At 43.7% G+C, this 22,075-nt stretch overlaps 1 protein-coding gene across 4 annotated transcripts in view; it reads right to left on the bottom strand.

Moving 5' to 3' along the window:
• Positions 1-22,075, bottom strand: part of srms (src-related kinase lacking C-terminal regulatory tyrosine and N-terminal myristylation sites) — a 49,997-nt gene that overhangs the window by 11,909 nt on the left and 16,013 nt on the right. The window contains exons 2-5 of one of the 4 annotated variants that reach the window (XM_080204848.1): positions 14,866-14,987; positions 12,042-12,202; positions 7,369-7,513; positions 4,297-4,455 (exon numbers count right to left, since the gene is read on the bottom strand). In XM_080204848.1, the coding sequence (XP_080060974.1) occupies positions 4,297-4,455; positions 7,369-7,513; positions 12,042-12,202; positions 14,866-14,987 (587 nt within the window). The remainder of the gene's footprint in view (positions 1-4,296; positions 4,456-7,368; positions 7,514-12,041; positions 12,203-14,865; positions 14,988-22,075) is intronic. The other 3 variants (XM_080204851.1, XM_080204849.1, XM_080204852.1) reach the window with 3 other exon arrangements.

Genomic DNA, 22,075 nt, shown 5'->3' with positions numbered 1-22,075 from the left:
TATCAAAAACCCATCAACCCGCGTCTTAAAAATATTTAGCGAGGCAGCCTCCACCACTTCAACGGGCAGAGAATTCCAGAGATTCACCACCCTTTGAGTGAAGAAGTTCCTCCTCAACTCCGTTCTAAACCGCCCCCCCTTTATCTTGAGGCTGTGCCCCCTAGTCCTACTGTCTTTTTTGAGCGGGAAGAGTCTCTCCACATCTATCCTATCCATCCCATTCATCATCTTATACGTCTCAATGAGATCTCCCCTCATTCTTCGAAACTCTAACGAGTACAAGCCTAGTTTATTCAGCCTCTCCTCATAGCTCAACCCCCTCAACTCCGGTATCAGCCTAGTAAACCTCCTCTGCACTCCCTCCAAGGCCAAAATATCTTTGCGCAGGTGCGGCGCCCAAAACTGCACACAGTACTCCAGCTGCGGCCTCACCAATGCCCTATACAGCTGCAGCAAGACCTCCCTACTTTTATATTCAATCCCCCTCGCTATGAAGGCCAGCATCCCATTCACCTTCCTGACCATATGCTGCACCTGCAAGCTGGGTTTTTGCGACTCATGCACAAGGACCCCGAGGTCCCTCTGCACCGTCGCCTGCTGCAGTTTTTCGCCCCGTAAGTAATAGTCCTTCCTACCATTCTTCCTACCAAAGTGGACCACCTCACACTTGCCAACATTAAATTCCATTTGCCATTTCCTGGCCCATTCGCCCAGCCTATCTAGATCCTTCTGCAGACTCTCCACACCCTCCGCACAATTTGCCGTTCCCCCAATCTTGGTGTCATCAGCAAATTTCGACACCATACACTCGGTTCCCTCCTCCAGATCATCTATATAAATGGTAAAAAGCTGAGGCCCCAGCACCGACCCCTGGGGCACTCCACTAGTCACCATCCGCCAATCCGAATAGCACCCGTTGACCCCCACTCTCTGCCTCCTATTTGACAACCAATCCTCTATCCACGCTAACACCCTACCCCCAACTCCGTGTCCCTCGACCTTCTGCAATAACCTCTTGTGAGGTACTTTGTCAAACGCCTTCTGAAAATCCAGAAAGACCACATCCACCGGCTCTCCTCTATCCACCGCCCTAGACACATCCTCATAGAACTCCAGTAAATTTGTCAGACACGACTTCCCTTTAATGAAACCGTGCTGCATCTGCTCTATCAAGCAATTCCCTTCAAGATGCCTCGCAATTTCCTCCTTAATGACGGATTCTAACATTAAGGATGATGTATAATATTCATCAGAGACTCACTCCAAAACTACTGAAAAGGATACAATGATGCTAGATGGCTTTTGTTTTACTTTGTAACAGTATCGCTTATTTAAGTCGAGTGATCTACCTGATGTACCTTTGTGTATATTGCCATTTGTAAAGAAATTTGACTAGTAGTTTTATTCTTACACATATGCTTGAAATTGTGATATTATTACCTTTTGGAATAGAAGTTAGATGGCAAGGTACTCTCAGGTGAACAAAGCCCACTCCGTCACTCAAACCAGCCTCCCATCCTTTGACTCTGTCTACACTTCCTGCTGCCATGGAAAAGCAGCCAGAATAATCAAGGACCCCACACACCATGGACATACTCTCTTCCAGCTTCTTCCGTCGGGAAAAAGATACAAAGGTTCACGTACCAACTGACTCAAGAGCAGCTGCTTCTCTGCTGATGTCAGACTTTTGAATGGACCTACCTTATATTAAGTTCTTCTTTCTCTACATCCTAGCTATGAGTGTAACACTATATTCTGCACCCTCTCTCTTTTTTGAATGAACCGTATGCCTTGTTTGTACACCATACAATACTTTTCACCATATACTAATACATATGACATTAATAAATCAAATTAAAAAAAGTCGTTTCTCATGCAATATATGTAATTAGTTTCTTATTACACCATTCCCCTCATGGCGTAAGGATGGAAATTTCTTCATAGCAGTCTACCTCTAGGTGAAGAAACACTATCAGCACCAGGCACCCCCTAATCATAGCACCATATTATCAACATTGAAGTAAACCGTGACTCTGGGATTTCCTGCCTCCACACCCCCCACCAATCGCAGGATTCCTGCGGGCATGGCAGATAAGTGGTTTGCCCACCCCCTGTTGTCAGGGAACCCAGTGCGGTTGGGGGGTGGGGAGGGGGGTTGACTTCAGCTGGACTGGATGATCTCACTGACAGGAAGGCTTGGAAATTCCTGCCCTGCGTGTGGACGAGCCAGTTCAAATTTCCCTGATTCATGCTTACTAAAATATTACGTAATACAAATATTTTCATACTGCCAAAACATGGTCTAACTGCTCAGTCCCAGTGACTGGAGCTCCTTGCTCAACTTGTTAAAAGAGGAAGTGAAGCCGGAAACCTGTCTCTCATTTTTAGCGCTTAGCTGCAAAGTTGTGGTGTAGCAGCATGTCGCAACATCTTCAGCCGCAGGGCAGGAATTGAACTGGCTCAGTGACAAAACAAAATCTTGAGCATTTTCCCACTAATGTTCTGTCTCCTAGCCCTATTCAAATTCACTGCATTCTCTGTTCTCCTCATGTGTTAGCTCACACACTCTGAACTACGCTTCTCTTAACCATGAAGGGTTGGGATTCTGCGCTTAGGAGATTTTCAATTCAAATTTTCAAGCCTAATATTGAATTCAAGAACTGAAAATGGAAAAGTAATTGGCACCATCATAATTCTCAAGCCTTGATCCGTTAAGCAGAGCTTTTAAAAATATGACTCGCAAAGTCCACAGGCTGGGGAACATTGGTGTAGATAACAAAATGCACAGTCACAAAAAAAAAGCAGTACCAATAATGTGCTCAGGAAATAGGTCTCAGAAGAGGAGTGGGCAATAGATTTGAAATAAAACTTTGTCTACGTGTTGTGTAGTATTCTTCTCTGATAAGCAGATGGAAATGACAACCCCCTAAATATTTACCTTTCTGGGATAAGCTGATATAAGCCAGCAGCACGTGGAGTGGAATTCTGACACAGGAAAAGTGATTTTCTCTCACAACCCCAATCCCAAGTGAAATCTTGGCAGATGGCCAGTAGAAATGCACTCATGCTCCACAAACCTATCTTACCAGGTGTTAGGGTTAAAATTGTCATATTTAAGTATGACAATTGCATCTGGTCATACTTAAATATGACAAGATACAATTCTTAATTGAGTTCCAATTTAAGCAATATTCCTCTTATAGACTTAAACCTCTCTTTAAAATTAGTTAGCAAAACATGGGCATACTTGCTTATCTCAGGTTAACTATCTTAGAGCTTTCAGGATGCCTCTGGAGTAAGAGACAGTGAAGCACCTGTTTTCTTCTGGAAGCCCAAGAAGCAACTGCGTGTAGTTTCAAAAATGAAACTGAAATAGCATTTCTTTCCTGCAAGCTTAGCTCTTCCCCTTAAGCACATGACTCTGTCCCTGTCAGTCAACCTAATCAAAACTCTACACTGGAAACCCCAGGGAAACCCAAAAGCATTAGCTCTGCTTAAAACAAACACTCCACATCTAAAATGAATACTTATCCTGTGCTCCCAGCTACCCATTTATAAGTTTTGCTAGACAAACAGGCACCCTGCAAAACAGGCCTGATTTCCCAGCATCTCCCTTACAAGAAATATGATATGCAGACATTTCTTAAAGGTACAGTATCATCACCTAGGATTCCTGGTAGAGCAGGCAGGAGACCCAATTCACTTTAAGTGATGCAGAACTGCTTGTTGGCAAAAAAATTGTTCTCTTTTTTACATTCAATACTATAATTTATTATAATTTGTTTCCCTCTCTTTCTTGTAAAAATAATAGATCTTGTGTACTTGGATGTTTCTCTACAGATGGGGTACCGTGCTGCCCTTGTGTTGGTCACTAAGTTTTCTTCCCCCAATTACTAGCCAGCTCAACTATATTTTGAAAATGTGTATCACAAGCAACTGTACTTTATGGGTCAGATAATTAGGATTTTAAAATGAACACTCTGTGGACTTAATACAATAAGTCCTAATTAATATTAGCTGAAAGCACAATGAGTTAGATAAGGCAATTTCTGTAATTTAGCACTTTGCCCAAATAAAATTGTATATAAATATAGTTTCTGATTGGCAAAAAACCTTATTATTTCTTTGGGCAATAGAGAATTCCATTATCATGCAGCAAAATGTTTGGCTTAAAGTTTGTTCACAATAGATTCATAATCTTAAAATACTGTTTAGTCCATTGTGCCAGTGTCAGCGAGATAAAAGAACTAATCACGCAATCCAAATGTTCCTTTTTTCCATTTTTCAAATACTAACCCCGCAAGTATTCTTGTAAGTTTCCTTTGGTCATGAGTTCTGTGACAATGTAAATAGGTTCCTCAAGTGAACAGATGGCCAGAAGCTGGATTAGCTTTGGATGACTGATATTCTTCATAGCTTTTATTTCTTTAACAAACTCATCCTCAATCATGTCATCTGTGTAAATAAAATGCCTTATTTAATATTTTAACTGATTTCCTTTGTCAATTGTAAAGTACAAAGAAGAGTGATACATTTGAGGATATATGAATTGGATGCAACAGTTTACCAACCACGGGTCATGCGTTAGAAAATGAGGACTGCAACACTCATTTTATGGCACATTCAGTATTCCTGCACTGCCACAGGATCTCACCACACAGAGGGGCAGCACAGTGGTTAGCACTGCTGCCTCACAGTGCCAGGGACTCGGGTTCAATTCCAGCCTGGGGTCACTGTCTGCATGGAGTTTGCTCATTCCCCTGTGTCTGTGGGTTTCCTCTGGGTCCCTCGATTTCCTCCCACAGTCCAAAGATGCGTGTGGGTTAGGTTCCTTGGCCGCGCTAAATTGACCTGTTAGGGAATTAGCAGGGTAAATGCATGGGGTTACGAGAATAGGGCCTGGAGGGATTGTGGTCAGTACAGACTCGATGGGCCGAAAGACCTCCTTCTGCACTGTAGGGATTCTGGAAGCAGAGTGGGAAAAAAAGACTGATTCTCAGATTTGTGTTCTCATCAAACAAATCTCTGCTTTGGAAACATGGAGTAAGCTCTCACACCTCATTTTCTTACAGCAGAATTATATATTGTGCATTTGGCCAAGAAAAAAACAATTGTAGATCACAGCAAGAACTACAGCTGGCTCAGAGTGTATTATAAATACAGGGTGACATGCTTGGATAATATTTGAAAGCTGCAGGAGAAAAGCTAAGTGTTTGTGAATTCCATCTGATTCCACAGATGCATTTTGAAAGCTCATGATTTATTCCAACATAACGTTTCATTCCACATCTTCACACTGTTCTCTGTTTTGTTTTTACTGATAGGCTCATGCGGTCCTAAATTCAGTCTAGGACACAATTACAAATATTTAGAGTATAGATTTGAGATTTATTATCTTACCATATTGTCTGAGCCATTAAAATTGCAGAGAGGGGGATTTCAAATAAATCAAATGCACTGGTATCGCATGTGTCATTTCAGGGACAACATCTTTCTATCACCATCTGAGATTCATTTTCATACCCATGCCATTATTGATAAGATTGCCTCCACAGCTTTCGATCATGTGAGTGAAAATCATATTTTGCCTAAACAATATACTGTAGCATTTCCAATTAGCCAAAGTTCACATTATATTGTCTCAACCTGTTTAACCTTCGCTCGTAAAGATAACCCCTCCATTCTCGGGGATCATCTGAATGAACATTCTCTGAACTGCTTCCTATCAAATAATGGCCGCGATTCTCCTAATTTTTTTAGTGTAGCGGGTCTGGAGATTCTCTGATTCGCGGATACACACCTGTGTTTGCGCCCCACTTACATCCCCCAATACCAGATTTCCAGCAGTGTCAACTCTGCACTGGAAATCGGTGGGGAGACACAAAGACCATTTAAATGGCCATTTTAATATAATTTGAATATCATTAGCAGACTTGGAACTGAAGTCTCTGAGCCCACGAGCCTCTGCCCCACCACCCCACTTGAAATGGTTCACTCCATCAGGGTTTACAGCAGCTCCCCCGCTTTTGGGGAGCTGGTGGCCTGACCCTGCTGGAATGAAGGAGGGGAGGGGGGGTAATAGGAGCTCCCCAGAGGGTCAGGTGGTGCCCCTGGCCAGTGCCACCTTGGCAGTGGCAGCCAAGGGGCAAAGTGCCAATGCATGGGGCTGTGTCAAGGTCTATGGGCACAGGTATTTTGGCCTTGGAGGGAGTGCAGAGGAGGTTTACTAGGCTGATACCGGAGTTGAGGGGGTTGAGCTATGAGGAGAGGCTGAATAAACTGGGCTTGTACTCGTTAAAGTTTAGAAGAATGAGGGGAGATCTCATTGAGACGTATAAGATGATGAATGGGATGGATAGGATAGAGGTGGAGAGACTCTTCCCGCTCAAAAAAGACAGTAGGACTAGGGGGCACAGCCTCAAGATAAAAGGGGGGCGGTTTAGAACGGAGTTGAGGAGGAACTTCTTCACTCAAAGGGTGGTGAATCTCTGGAATTCTCTGCCCGTTGAAGTGGTGGAGGCTGCCTCACTAAATATTTTTAAGACGCGGGTTGATGGGTTTTTGATAAGAGAGGGGATTAAGGGTTATGGGGAGAGGGCGGGAAAGTGGAACTGAGCCACGACAGATCAGCCATGATCTTATTGAATGGCGGGGCAGGCTCGAAGGGCTAGATGGCCTACTCCTGCTCCTATTTATTATGTTCTTATGTAATCTGCTGCCAAGATCTGTGGAGGCCAGCAATCAGGGCTGGCCATCAATGCGGCGGGGGGCGGGGAGGGGGGGGGGGGGGGACGGGGTTCAGCCTGCTTGGGGGGCGCCAGGAATGCAGGTAGAGGGATTGGCATTGACATGGACTGGGAAAGGTGGAGGTAGAGGGAGGGAATTGGGGATCAGGATGGTCTGGGAATTGGCGGGGTTCAGGCTTCTCCAGGAATGGTCAGAGGGCCAGCGATCAGGCCTGGGGGGGGGGGGGTTGTGTGGCAGGGAGTGTGCAGTAATGCGGAAGTCACAAGCCTGGCCAGCGACTGACCTGATCAGTGATCGGGAGACCAGCAATCAGGGGCTACTGCGTACGCACCGGTCTTGGCACTGACTGATCAGCACATGCGCAGTGGCCCTCTCAGCACCATGTTGCTGGTTTTCCAGGTGGGAGTAGGCCCACTGCATTTTAATGATGTACACGCAAGTGACCTCTGCAATGCACAGTGTGTGGGAGATTCTTCATTGAACTCCCACTGAAAGAAAAATGTGAATTACTCCAGTTTTCATGCAAATTTGACAATTAGAAATTTTTTGGCAGAATTCCTGCCAATATCGTTTCTTAAATAAGGGGACCAAAACTGCTCAAAAACACATCAGGATACAAACCCTTTTTAAACATTTTGATCGCCACGTGTTGGTTTTCCTTCCAAACACCTTCCCAGACTTCTCCAAACTGACCTTCTCCGAGTTTTCGCAGCAATGTAAATTCTTCCTTGGGCTTTTCCCAATCGTCAGCTGTATAAACATTCTGCTGCAAGAAAGCCAGAATAGTAACAGACTTTTGATAGACTTGAACAAATTATTAAAACAAAATTGAAAGGCACTGCAAGACTCAACATACAGACTCCAGGACACGAACATTTAATCAAGCAGATTCCAACTTAATAATATCTGGAAACCATCATAAATTCCTGCATTTAGTATTGACGTTAACCTACCTGTAGATGGGGAAATAGATGATCTTATAAGTGATTTAGGGCTCCACAATTGGGTTTGGACATCATTGTTGGCTTTGTAACCTATGGGTATATTTCAACGTAGTACTGAGGGACAATTGTGCCATTGGGGATGTCAGGTACATTGGCCGACATCTTGAGCCTGTATTCGCCTACTGTGGGAGTGGCAGCTGGAACTCCATTTCCAGCAAAACCTGGAAGTCGCAAATCTTGCCAGCAAGATTTTTGTTGCCTCCTCACTGGTTGCATACTCAGGTTCACACCTACATAGAGTCCATAAAGGTTTACAGCATGGAAACAGGCCCTTCGGCTCAACTTGTCCATGCTGCCCCTTTTTTTAAAACCCCTAAGCTAATCCCAATTACCCGCATTTGACCCATATACCTCCATACCCATCGTATCCATGTAACTATCCAAATGCTTTTTAAAAGGTAAAGTTGTCCCAGCCTCTACTACTATCCCTAGCAGCTTGTTCCTGACACTCCCCACCCTCTGTGTGACAAAATTGCCCCTCTGGACCCCTTTGTATCTCTCTCCTCTCACCTTAAACCTACACCCTCTAGTTTTAGACTCCCCTACTTTTGGGAAAGGATATTGACTATCTACCTTGTCAATGCCCCTCATTATTTTATAGACGTCCGTAAGATCACCCCTCAGCCTCCTACGCTCCAGAGAAAAATGTCCCAGTCTATCCAGCCTCTCCTGATAACTCAATCCATCAAGTCCTGGTAGCAGCCTAGTAAATATTTTCTGTACTCTTTCTGGTTTAATAATATCCTTTCTATAATAGGATGACCAGAATTGTACACAGCAAACAATGATTGAGGGAAGAAAAGTTAGGTTGCTGGCACCGGTTGCTGGATTGCTTGGGGGGGGGAGCAGTCATGTGGAAGGGGAGGTTTTATGGAACTGGTGGCTGCTGGAGGTGGCAGGAACCTGGTTTACATATATTTAAAATTTGCATATGATTAAAGGACACCACCCCCACTGGATACTGAATCCCCACTATTTGTTCAAACCATGACCCACTTGTAGAGAGCCCCCAGTGGCATAAAGATGAGTATAGCGCCCTGAGGGAGAGGGACATGAGCAGGCAGTGGCCTGGCAATGCCCCCGGCACAGGTTGGCACAGTTTTGAACTGGACGTACCTGCTTTGACGGTTAAAAACTGGAGCTCCTTCATGACATCGTCTACAATGCCACGTCGCTGTAATGCTTCAACAAGTTCAGCCTCTGATAAAACCTGTGAAGAAACAGCTAGTTCGTCCCGCACAGTTCACAGGTTTCCAATGGGGGCACCATAAGCACAGACATGGGTCAAGGGTGGAGAAGGAAAAACACATTGTCAAGATGGCGGCGCGGGCTTGTTGGGCCGAAGGGCCTGTTTCCTGTGCTGTGTTGTTCTTTGTTGTCTTATTGGAAGCTGACCTTGTTAAAGCATTACGTCCATGTGGCGTTGTAGACAATGTCATGAAGGAGCTCCAGTTTTTAACTGTCAAAGAAGGTACGTCCAGTTCAAAACCAGCCACGCATTTTATTGACAAGGAACCAGCAAAATTGAGGAAAAATGAATGTCCATGAAAAAAAAATCAGAGAAACCTGAGCAGAGTCAGTCCGGGACGAACTAGCTGTTTCTTCACAGGTTTTATCGGAGGCTGATCTTGTAACAGGTTGGCACAGCCAGACTGGCACCTTGCCCATGCAAACGTGGCAGTGCCAACCTGTGGCAGGGGTAGATTCCAGCTGGAGCCAAATGGCAGGGGTGGGTGGGTGGGTGGGAGCAGACATGGCAGATGAGGATGCTGGTAATGGCTGTTTGAGGGGTGCCGGAGAGGGGTGAGAGGGTGCGGTTCTGGGGGAAGGGATCTGATGATTGAGGGAAGGAAAGTTGGGTTGCCGGCACCAGTTGCTGGATTGGGGGAGGTGGGGGGGGGCAGTTTGTCCATGTTCATGTGGAAGAGGAGGTTTTGCGGAACTGGCTGCTGGAGGTGGATGGGAGGGGGGGCAAAATGACGGCTCTGATGCGGGGTGGGGGGGGGGGGTGCGGTGACGTAGATTAAATACCAGCTCTGACCAGGGAAGGAGGGGAGGTTAGGGGGAGGGGATACATGCTGGTTCTGGTCAGTGGGGGAGCCCGACGCCTTCCTGGTGGGGTGGGGGCAGTGGAGGACACTTTTTGCTTAGCTTGGAGCGCTCTCTTTACACCCCAATCTTGGTGCAGCTGGGCTTCATTGGCATGTTGATGCCCCTCTGCACCCCCCCATTCCCTCTGCACCCCCCCATTCCCCCCTCCCAACACACAAACAAATACACACACATGCAAATAATGCCAAAAAACACACCAGTTGTGTTTTTTTTTGTTAAGATTGGGAGAGAAAACTGTTGAATTTGCAAGGAAACAAAACTCTGCCATTTTTTACCGAGAGTTCACCCCCCCCCAGCATTCTCTTTGGTAAACTTGTGAATACTTCATTCCCAGCAGCCAGTTACCACAGATATAGTGGCAGGCTTCTTAGACTGATGATTACGCCTCTGTCACCAGCTTCAGTGTTAAATGCAATGTTTTGCCAGAGGAGTACGCACGTACCAGTTTTGCATCAAGGACAGAAAATCTGGGCGGCCCATGGCCCTGGCAGACCCAGAGCACTGGAGTCTAGCAAGGAGTCAGTGGAGGGGGTAGGGTTGGGTGAGGAGAAGGACACAGAAAAATTGCCCTAATATCTGAAACGTTGCTTAACTACTCAGGTAGAAGTAAAGATTCCATTATGTTCCGTGAAGAAGAGCACAGTGTGTCCTATCCATCCTAAAACAGATATCGTAAGACAGGTAGACTACCCAGAAAATCATTCATTTTCTATTTGTGAGATGTTGTTGTACACAAATTATGTGATATATTGGGTTGCGTGATAACAGTCGCTGCAATTCAAAATATATCCATTGTTGTCAGTCTCAAAATATCATCATCCCATATCAATCCATTAAAATAAGGGTTTTAATTTTGCCCCCTTGTAGATAGGGCACGTGAGAGGCAGAGAGGGAGGATCTACAGGTAAGTTGAATATGTAAATTAAAACCCAAATTGTTATATGGAGAGGAGTTAAGGTTATGTGCTTAAATTTAAAGCTTATTTATTAGTGTTACAAGTAAGGCTTACGTTAACACTGCAATGAAGTTACTGTGAAAATCCCCCAGTCACCACATTCTGGCACCAGTTCGGGTACACTGAGGGAAAATATAGCGTGGCCAACACACCTAACCAGCACGTCTTTCGGACTGTGGGAGGAAACCGGAGCACCTGGAGGAAACCCACGCAGACACGGGGAGAATGTGCAGGCTCCCCACAAACAGAGACCCAAGCTGGGAATTGAACCTGGGTCCCTGGTGCTGTGAGGCAGCAGTGCAAGCCACCGTGCCATCATTTGCCACCCTTCCTGACATTACATTCCTGACCAGTGCCACAGTTCCTGATTATTATCAGACACACGCTGTTCTGTACAAAACCATTCCTGTAGATACTAAGAAATGGAAGATCATTGTTATTTGGCGATTTAGGCACACACTGACAATCTGATAACATGATCTACTGGCCAGGTGATCTGACCAGGAAATGCCAGGTTGTGAGCGAATCTCCTCCAAATGTTAATAGAATTTTATGTACAGATATAATTAAGTTGTTCCACCAAAATCTACTACTTGTTTCTTTACTCTGGACTTTAATTTTTTAAGCCTCTTGAGACAGGAAAGGTGCTATATAAATGAAACGGTAGTTGAAATTTTAGAAAATCATTTCAATCATCCAGGCAATGTCATTACTGACATTGGCACAGTGGCACAGTGGTTAGCACTGCTGCCTCACAGGGACCCGGGTTCAATTCTGGCCTTGGGTGATTATCTGTGTGGAGTTTCACGTTCTCCCTGCATCTGCGTGGGTTTCCTCTGGGTGCTCCGGTTTCCTTCCACAGTCTGAAAGATGTGCAGGTTAGGTTGATCGACCATGCTAAATTGCATCTTAGTGTCAGTGGGATAGGGCCTGGGTGGGATTGTGGTCGGTGCAGACTCATTGGGCTAAATGACCTTCTGTACTGTTGGGATTCTATGACGATTCTAGGATTAGGCCAGAAGCCAATATAAAACAATCATTTCATGGTTTCCAGACCACATATGGGTGATAATGTCACTTTAGATTAAGCAATGCACAACACACTGTCATTTTTATTACCCACAGATGCATTTGGACAACGCTCCCTGAACGTAGTATAGTTGTACATCACAAATCTTTTGTGTATGGTTTTATGTTACACAGCGTGAACTCCCAGTACATACCTTTGCGTGAGGCTTTGTTAATGAAAACCCAAGGGTTCTGCCATCTCTCTTGTAGAATTCCAAAAGTTCACTAACAGTTGCAAACGTTTGATTCTCACGAAGATAAAACATTCCCTCAGGTGAGGTCAATATCCGAAAGTGATAGACTTTATTATTGAGAGCTGCAGGTGAAAAGAAACATTTTAAACTGAAAACACATCATTCCTTGCCTCATGTTTCATGCTTTATAAGTGAGCCAGCAAAACAAGTCTCAGGGGAGGGCAAAGTCTGGACTGAATATGGCTCTGTAACCATCAGCAATGGTGCTCTATGATTCATTAGTATGTACTTTTGCTATTAGTTCATCCCTCTTCCCATTAAATGATTTTTCTCCGATGGGCGTATTTGTCTGTGCGCTAATATTGTAATTATGTTGTTACAAAATAACTTTACATAGTGACTAGAGCAGTTCTGTGCCCCTCGTGCTGAGAATGTATCAGATTTATCCAGTTTCTGATGGTCATTACATTAGAGTGACCATGTGACACAAAAGCATTATATTCATTTCAGTATCTGTGAATTGCGAGGACCATCAATGACTGGACCTCAGTCTCAAAATATCATCCATCCCATGTTCAATCCATTAAAATAAGAATTTTGATTTTGCCCCCTTGTAGCTAGGGCATGTGCGGGGTTAAAATATTGCAGAGTAGTGGCAAACGGTGGCATAATGGTTAGCACTGCCGCCTTCACCTGGGTTCAATTCTTGGTCTAGATGTCACTAATTCCCAGTCTGTGTGAAGTCTGCACATTCTTTTCCATGTCTGTACTGGTTTCCACCCACAGTCCAAAAGACGTGCTTAATTGGTGCATTGGCCATGCTAAATTCTTGCTCAGTGTACCTGAACAGGTGCCAGAGTATGACGACTAGGGGATTTTCACAGTAACTTCATTGCTGTGCTGGTGTAAGCCTACTTGTGACACTAATAAATAAACGTAAACTTTAAAGTGGCACCTGCTGGATCCACACTGCGGCATACATTTTAACAGATGCATTTCAAATGTGAGGTTCTTGCCTCAGGCAGGTGAGAGATTGATCCAAAGGCAGGGGTTTAATGATGTCAATCAGGCTCCTATGCTATTTTATGTTTAGAGTCTGAGGCTGATGCCTCCTGCTGGCTTTGTCAAGGAAAGTCAGTGCCCCAGAAAGCAGGCCTGAAAGAGTGCCAAGTTGGTTGATTAAGTTAAAAGCTTTCACATGCTTGTAATCAAAACAGGTAATGAAATGTACGGTGTTACCTATTTATTTGGGGATAAGATACTCGCTTTGCCAGCAACGCTCACTTCCCATGAGTTAAGTCAAAATCTTCAGGGGGTTGGAATTCAAAATGAAGGAAGTAGTGTTTCTGCTGTAGCCATCACTCCCTCTGGACTCCTGGGTTCAGTTTTGGCTATTGCAACTCAGGAAAGACCTACTGGCCTTCGAGAGGTTACAATACAGATTGGTCACAACTATACCAGGGTTAAAGGTCAAATTCGGGAAGGTTGCATTAACATGGCTTGTACTAAAATTGAGGTCAGCGAGGATGAGCCATAATAAAAGGGCAGAATCTTAAAATCAGCAAATTAAAAGCTCTCCAGCATTTTCTGTTGATATTTCAGATTTCCGGTGCCTCCTGTTTTGTTTCTGATTCTAAAATTAGAGTTCGACCAGTGAGGAATGAGTGGAGATGTGTATGCGCTGTTGCCAGGGGAGAGGTGGAGAAGATGCCAGATGGAAGGAGGATGGAGAGGTGAGGACAATAGGAGGAAGTCTCTGTAATTTGAAGTGAGGAAGGAGTGGTAGGAGGAGGTTGTAATGAATTCAATCAGGCCACTGATGTTGGCCGATTGGAGTATGAACACTGATTAAGGATGGGACGGCACAGCTGCACAGTGGACAGCAATACTGCCTCGCAGTGTCAGGCACCCAGGTTCGAATCCCACCTTGTGTCTCTATGTTCTTCCCATGTCTGCGTGGGTTTCCTCCAGATGCTCCGGTTTCCTTCCGTTAAAAGATGTCCCAGATTAAGGATCCAACTGATGGACCAACCAGGGGGTCTTTACCTTGTACTTAACTGGGAGTGTCAGTTCCTCTGACATCCCTGGAGATACACTGCTATTAGCATTCTGTATACTGCTGTTAGAGCTTGTAAATAAAGGGATTTTGGTGAAGGGATTTCTGCCTTCGAAGACTTATTACAGAAGTTAATCAAATGGTGAGTAAATATGTGGCGTGAAGGAAGCAAAAGATGTGTGTGTGTGTTGAATGAAAAAGGGAGTGATGCATGTGCGCATATGACTGGTACCTGAAGCATGTGATGGTGAGGAGAGGATTGTTGACAATGATGGGAGAGGGATGACAAGATTCACGAGGTGGTGTTGACAGAGGTGGAAATGCTAAAAGCTATACTCACTCCTCCTGCTCTTGTAAGGTCACTGTACCTTTTCCTGCTTTGAGCTTCAATCCTGGGGGTGATGGCGGCAATGACCCTTCCAGCTACCTTTGTCCAGGTCAATTACACTGTGGCCTTGTGAACACGTTTTCGGTGTCTGGGGAACCCTTACTAACTCTTTGTTCTCGATCCCTCCACCCGGACCTCGAGGGAGGTATTTGAAAAGTATGGGGGTGTTGCCCGTGATCCTCACTACGAGATTGCTTGAGATTGAGTAACTAATCACAGAGTTGGGATCAAATCCGAGAATATCTGATCTCGTAAACTCAGTATCACATCACACCTGCACTGATCCATCAAACCACACTTCACTTTCATCAAAGCTTTACATTTAACCAAGTTTTGCATACCTGATATTGAATAGTCGCTGTTACCAGTCTCACTTTTACGGACTAGGAAAGTTCCACTCTGATTTTCTGCAGACTGAAGCAATTTTTCCGCACTGGTTTTTGTTATGCTTCCAAAATACCATCTGATTTAAAAAGAAATTGGATTTTTAGTATATACATGCCCTGTGGCATTATCCATGGTGTATCAGATGATACGACACTTTATATTAAAATGTCTTAATAAATCAAATTCTGTTTTGTGAAATCAGTGTTATGGAGGAAATGTTATCATATTTATAGGGGTGAGATCCTCTGCCCCCCCCCCTCAGCAATGGGGGATGGTGTGCCATTCACTGGCAGTGGGATATTCTGGTCCTGCCACTGTCAATGGAAATTCCCATTGAATCCACCTCACGGCACCGGGAAATCCGTGGCAGGGGGTGCATCATTGGCAACACCAGAGAATCCCACCAGCATGAATAGCTGGAGAATTCCAGCCAGGATATGTGTGCTATTTATTATATGTATTGCATACACACAAATATACAAAGTAACATTTTATTCAAACATTGGCAGGTTCATGAACAATGTGATAACTGGGGATACTAGGATCACAAAACATCAAAATTCCTGACAACAGTTGCCACCTAGGGTGGAAGAATCAAGTACCGGGGGCATAGGTTTAAAGTGTGAGGGGCAAGGTTTAAAGGAGATGTACCAGGCAAGTTTTTTTTTTACACAGAGGGTGGTGGGTGCCTGGAACTTGCTGCCGGGGGAGGTAGTGGAAGCAGATACGATAGTGAGCTTTAAGGGGCGTCTGGACAAATACATGAATAGAATGGGAATAGAGGGATATGGTCCCTCGAAGGGTTTAGGGTTTTAGTTCAGTCGGGCAACATGGTTGGTGCAGGCTTGGAGGGCCGAAGGTTCCTGCGCTATAATTTTCTTTGTTTTCTTTGTTCTAATTATAGAATCTTACAGCACAGAAACCAGTAGATGCCTCTGATGTCTATGATGACGTTTTCTCTAGAAAACTATTTAATATATTAGACTTATCTAATATAACTCTTGCTTGCTCCCTTATCCTTTATATTCCACTTTTTTGAGTGAACCCAATCTCATTGGTTCAAACTGCTTTGTTTAAACCATAGATATCAGTACTGAGAATTATGTCTGTACAATGCACTAAAATTTGTAACAATGCCTGTTGGTGTTACAATTGGACAGGAAGATTCCATAATTGAACTCTGGTTCAAAAGATTGCTACTTTTGATTTTTCTTTAAGAAAATATGGAGGAAGAGACTTCTAATTAGTTTTACAAGGAATAAACATTTATTAATCAGAAGTTTGATTATAACACAATATCGTTATAATCCAGGTCAGAAACTCCAAGGTTTTTTATGGGGTCCGCTTAGATCATAAGTTTTGCACTTTAAATTTCAGCACAGGTAAGCATAAGATGTTTAATTCCAGGTGTGATTCAAACGACCCACTAGGGAGCTTTTATCAAACAAGATTTAATTAAGATTACAGTTAACATATAATAAGACAATTAGCAATAACTTCTACCAATTACAAATGAGGGAAAAAGAACAATCATGATATTGTGTAAACCTTAGCAGCTCCGAATACCATTCCAACCAAACCTCCTTACAAACATACACCTGTCCCAGGGTTTAGCACAGAAAACAAGAATGCTCATGTGCTGCTTTTCTAGCTCTGCAACACTTGCTGTGAATTAGTCCTTTGGATGGAGAATTGAAACTCTGACTTTCTAGTCCACTTTGAGGCAGAGATGGAGCCTCTGCTTGCCTCCAGCTAGCAAACCATCAACATCAAAAGTATCACTACAGAGAGGCAAGAAAAACTGCTTCCAATTAGCCAACAGAATTTCTAATACTGGGGAGAGAAACAGAAATACTGCTTTTCAGTCTGGAGTCCAACAGCTTCCAACTAGCCAGCAGCCAAAACTGCAAGTAAAGAACTCTTCCCGGGGGATGATCATCAATCATCCTTCCCAACAATTCAAAAGGGGTCGTAAAACTCACAACTCCAGGACATCATATTGGGTCCAGATTAAAAATAAACAAAAAGCATATTATCCGACTCTAACGAAAATAAAAGATGCCTCACAGACATCACAGTAAAAAGTCTGACAACACCAGGTTTTAGTCCAACCGATTTATTTGATAGTAAACTCACAAGCTTTCGAGGGGACTCCCTCTTCGTCAGGTGAATGGAGAGTGTGCCAAATAACAAAACAAAAAAAACAAACAGGGTTGCTTACAAACTGCAGAGAACATGATTATGAATATAATTTTAAAAGGTATAGTAGCGTCACAATACTCCTTTACTGGATACTCAGCCAAGTCTCTGTTACTGCAGCAGAGAATCCCGCTGGTGTGAACGGCTGGAAAATTCTGGCCAGTATGTTTACTTAATTTTTTACTAAAATGAATATAATTTTGGACCCATTTTCTGTAATGAGGCGGTCAGTGTAATAAAAACTTGCACAAACTCTGTGTGTTATTTGACAAGGTCAAAGGGTAAGGGTAGCTAATTTATACACTGTTCTGCTAGTGTCAGGTAGGGAAGTTCAGAACTTTGGGTCATCAGCTACTAATAGGCTCTGCCTCCTTGGGAGGAATGACAATTTTTCCAGCAGAGGAAGAAAGATTGATTTGTATTTGTAAGTAGTACTTTCACGACCACAGGATGTCCCGGAGCACTTTGTAGCCAATGAAGTGTTTCTGAAGCATAGGCACTGTTATAATGTAGAAAACTCGGAAGGCAATCTATTTCCGTGATGTTGGCTGAGGGATAAATATTCCTGGGGGAACTCCCTGCTCTTCTCCAAAATAGTGCCGTGGAATATTTTACATCTGCCTGAGAAGGAAGATAGAGGGCAGTATTTTCCAGCCATGCACACTCCAAGATTGGAAAATCCCACCTGAGGTCAATGGACCTTTGCATGGTCCGTGTCCCACCTGCTAGGATTCCCATGGTGGGTGGGACAGGAAAATTTCACCCAGAGCCTTGGTTTAACATCTTATCAGAAAGGTGACAACGAAGGCAGTGCTATCCACTTTGATCCTTTGAAACCAAACTACGGAAAGGCTGTATGGTCTTTGGGGAAGGAAAGGGCCAGTCAGATAAGAAACTGTAATTGTCTTTTTAACCAGTTCTCTCCACTGGGAACGAGCTCCCATTAACTGTTACAGTACAGTTCAGGCAATCCATTAGAAAGCCCCATATATAACTTAAATATTTTTGAAGGTATAATGACCCTTTTGTACACAGGTTCCCAAGTGCTGTTCATGCAAGCCAGCCACATTGGGCACAGGGTAGGCCTCAGGCCTGTGATTACAGAACCGTTATCGATCCTATAACCATTTACTATTTCCTCTATGTTTAATATTCTTTGCATCTAGTACATATGTGGATTTTAGGTTCATTTTTCCAAAGTAAATTGATAAGTTATGTGCAAAATTATGGTGAATAATGTTTTACAGGAGTCTACGGTGTTTGTGGGGTCAGGGAAAGAAAGCAACCACTGGATCATTAAGCAAGATAAGTAGCTGTCAGATGTCTTTTACTTTCTGTTTTAAGCAAATGAGCATGACATGGAGATGAAAATCATATCATCCACAACCGAATGGTAGAGCAGTCTCGATGGGCCAAATGGCCTAATTCTGCTCCTATATCTTACGGTCTAATCTCATTATTCAATTTTCTTTTCATTTTGATGGCTGCAGCATACCTTAAATTCATTTGGAATGTAGTGTTGATCAGTAACAGTGCTTTACACTCTGATCAGGCACATTCCAGGAGATTTCACCACATGACTTTCCATCCACCCCACCCAGTCAAAAAAAATTCCCCTCCCATCTTCAATATTTTTTTTACAGTCAAGGAAGGGTTCAAAAAAAGTTTAATTTTAATGCTCAGGGCATTAGGTTGCTCAGAGCAGTAGGATATTAATGTTTAATTTATAGAAATTCCAGGACATTCCTACAGCAAAAGTAAAGCTTTATTTCTTTCTTTTCAAAACCCTTGCAGGAGAAAATTGCGCCCATCAATGCTGAAATTCGTCAACTTTGTTGTTTTGAGCTGAATTTTCAAGGGCCTGAGGAGATGGGTCAGGTGGGACGGTGGCGGGGTGCAGGGGGCTAAGACAAGAGGTTCCATGACCTGTCACCATTTCTTCCAATGTAGGTGGATCAACAGTGAAACCGGTTACGTGACTAGCCGCAGTGGACACCTGATAGGACTGAATTAAGGACACTTTCCTGGCACCGTCTGGATTCTGCAACCAGAGTTAGGCTGAACCATGAGGTTGTTTCAAACCAGCTGCAGCGTTCCAGTTAGCGAGAGGACCTGGACTTTCTGTTCAATGGAGAAGTCACTGGAGAAGTCAGTCAGTCAATCCTACTGCCCGGAGCAACCTAGAGGCATTAGAATGGTGTGGTTTTAAAAAAAAAATCTTTCTTTGAACTCTTCCTTGACTGTAAAAAAAAATTGAAGATGGGAGGGAAGTTTTTTTTTGACTGGGCGGGGTGGATGGGAAGTCATGTGGTGAAAGCTCCTGGAACGTGCCTGATCAGAGTAGAGAGCACTGTTACTGATCAACACTACATTTCAAATGAATTTAAGGTATTTTGTTGGCTGTAGCATGAAAAGAAAATTGAATAATGAGATTAGACCGCAAGATATAGGAGCAGAATTAGGCCATTCGGCCCATCGAGACTGCTCCACCATTCGGTTGTGGATGATATGATTTTCATCCCACGTCATGCTCAATTGCTTAAAACAGAAAGTAAAAGACATCCGACAGCTACTTATCTTGCTTAATGACCCAGTGGTTGCTTTCTTTCCCTGACCCCACAAACACCGTAGACTCCTGTAAAATGTTATTCACCATAATTTTGCACATAACTTATCAATTTACTTTGGAAAAATGGGGGTTGATTTCACCTCCTGTCCAATAGCATTAACCCTTTGCTCCCCTCTCATATCCCACATTTGTCACTGGTAACCGGGAGGAGGAGTTCTCACACTCCCCTCCGTACTTCTCTAAAGGTAAGGCTGTCAATGTTTCCGTGCTGGGCGGCCTACTATTAACCCTCAGGATTCAGGAGCAGCGGTGCCCACTTCATCACTAATTGGTTGCCGCTTCCAAAATCTCCCCCACAGCTCTGCCATTGGTATTTCCAGATTCCTGAATTGCTCTTCAAACCAGTAACAAGATCGAGACCCAGGAACAAAAGTTCTACCTTTGTCTCCAAGCCAGAAAGTTGAGAGTTCAAATCCTACTCCAGGCATTGAAGGCACTATCTAAGCTAAGCCTCTGGCGGGGTGGGGGGACTTCTGCATGGTTGAAGTTGTCTTTTGTAGGTAGTATAAAACTCCGATGGGTCATCCAGTCTTGAAATGATGGCTCTATCCTCTCTCCACAGATGCTGTCAGACCTGCTGAGATTTTCTAACATTTTCTGTTTTTGTGTAAAACTGAAGTCATTTCAGCTAATTATGATGTTATAAAAAGCCTTCCGACAGCACAGTCAACATCCTATTCTCTCCCAGCCTGTTTTTGATTGGTTTCAGCACAGACGGAATCCATTCAGCTTGTCCTATACACGTTGGACCTCAGCTAGAACGATTCAATTAGTCCCACTCTCTTGCCTTCTCCCTGTAGCACTATAATTGATTTTCCGTAAGAAAACTGTCCAATCCTCCTTTTAAAGTCATGACTGATTCTACTTCCATCACACTGTGCTGCACTATGAGGCAACATTGCTAACCAATGTGCCACTGATATAATCGCATGACCAGGCTCAGTGATTCTGAGAGTGGAGTCTGGCTTGTGATTATTGTCATTTTGTCCCTGTTGCACTTTCAGAAACCCTCCCTGTGCTAAACTGAACTTCAATTTTTAAACATTTTACTCTTCCCTGTAGTTGCGAAACTGTGGATTTTGTTTTTTGAAATAAGTCTCCAATGTACTGTACCTTACAGTGCAGCTACAGAACTGTACTTCACAGTATAGTATTCAAGGCTATGAGGTGGTATTTCAATTTTTGCACTGAGTTTTCCAAATAAAACTGTCCTCAGGAACCTAATTCTGGCCTTACCGTTGATTGCTATGAGAAACCATGCTTCATTTAAAGGGTGAATTTCAGGAATGCAACCAACACTTTAAGTGAGGACTACATGTATAGCAATGTACATTATGAACTGGATTATCCTGTTAAAGTCTCCATTCCTTATCTCCCAAACATTTTGCATATTCTCTATTATTACTCACAAAAGGAAAAGCCAGTGTTTCCGCATTCTTTGAATATTCAACATGACTTTTCACTGACCAAATATTACCTTGAATAAAATCTCTCAACTTTTACACCCTAAATGCATTTCTTTAAAATTACAACATTGAGTTGGGTTTAATGGAGACGACAGGCCAGTCAGTGGCAGCCCTAAATGTAACTTCACTTTGTGAAGGCCCTCCGAATTAAGTGCCAAGAGATAGGCAGGCTTTATGAAGGATAGAAAGTAGTATCACATCACTAGGTTAAAGTCCAACAGGTTTATTTGACAGCATAAGCTTTCGGAGTCTCGCTCCTTCTTCAGGTGAGTGAGGAGTTGTGTTCACAAACAGGGCATATACAGATACAAACTCAATTTACAAGATAATGTTTGGAATGAGAGTCTTTATAGTAATCAAATCATAAAGGTACCGATAATGCGAGTGGAGAGAAGGCCAAGCACAGGTTAAAGAAGTGTGTATTGTCTCCAGCCAGGACAGTTAGTAAGATTTTGCAAGCCCAGACAACCCTGCCACAGCAACTTCTGCAAGACACACCGGAACACTGACATGGATGCCATCATCTCACGTGAGAACACCATCCACCAGGTACACAGTACATACTCTTGCAACTCGGCCAATGTTGTCTACCTGATACGCTTCAGGAAAAGATGTCCCGAGGCATGGTACAATGGGGAGACCATGCAGACGCTACGGCAACGGATGAATGAACACTGCTCGACAAACACTAGGCAGGAGTGTTCCCTTCCATTCAGGGAACACTTCAGCGGTCACGGGCATTCAGCTTCTGGTCTTCAGGTAAGCGTTCTCCAAAGCGGCCTTCACAACACACGACAATGCAGAGTCACTGAGCAGAAACTGATAGCCAAGTTCCGCACACAAGGACGGCCTCAACTGGGATCTTGGGTT

Source organism: Carcharhinus amblyrhynchos, chromosome 16, assembly GCF_965287045.1.
Source record: "Carcharhinus amblyrhynchos chromosome 16, sCarAmb.v2.hapA, whole genome shotgun sequence".
In the NCBI taxonomy this organism is placed as follows: Eukaryota; Metazoa; Chordata; class Chondrichthyes; order Carcharhiniformes; family Carcharhinidae; genus Carcharhinus; species Carcharhinus amblyrhynchos.
The sequence above is the reverse complement of the archived record's forward strand: the minus strand, read 5'-3'. Positions and strand labels throughout refer to the sequence as shown.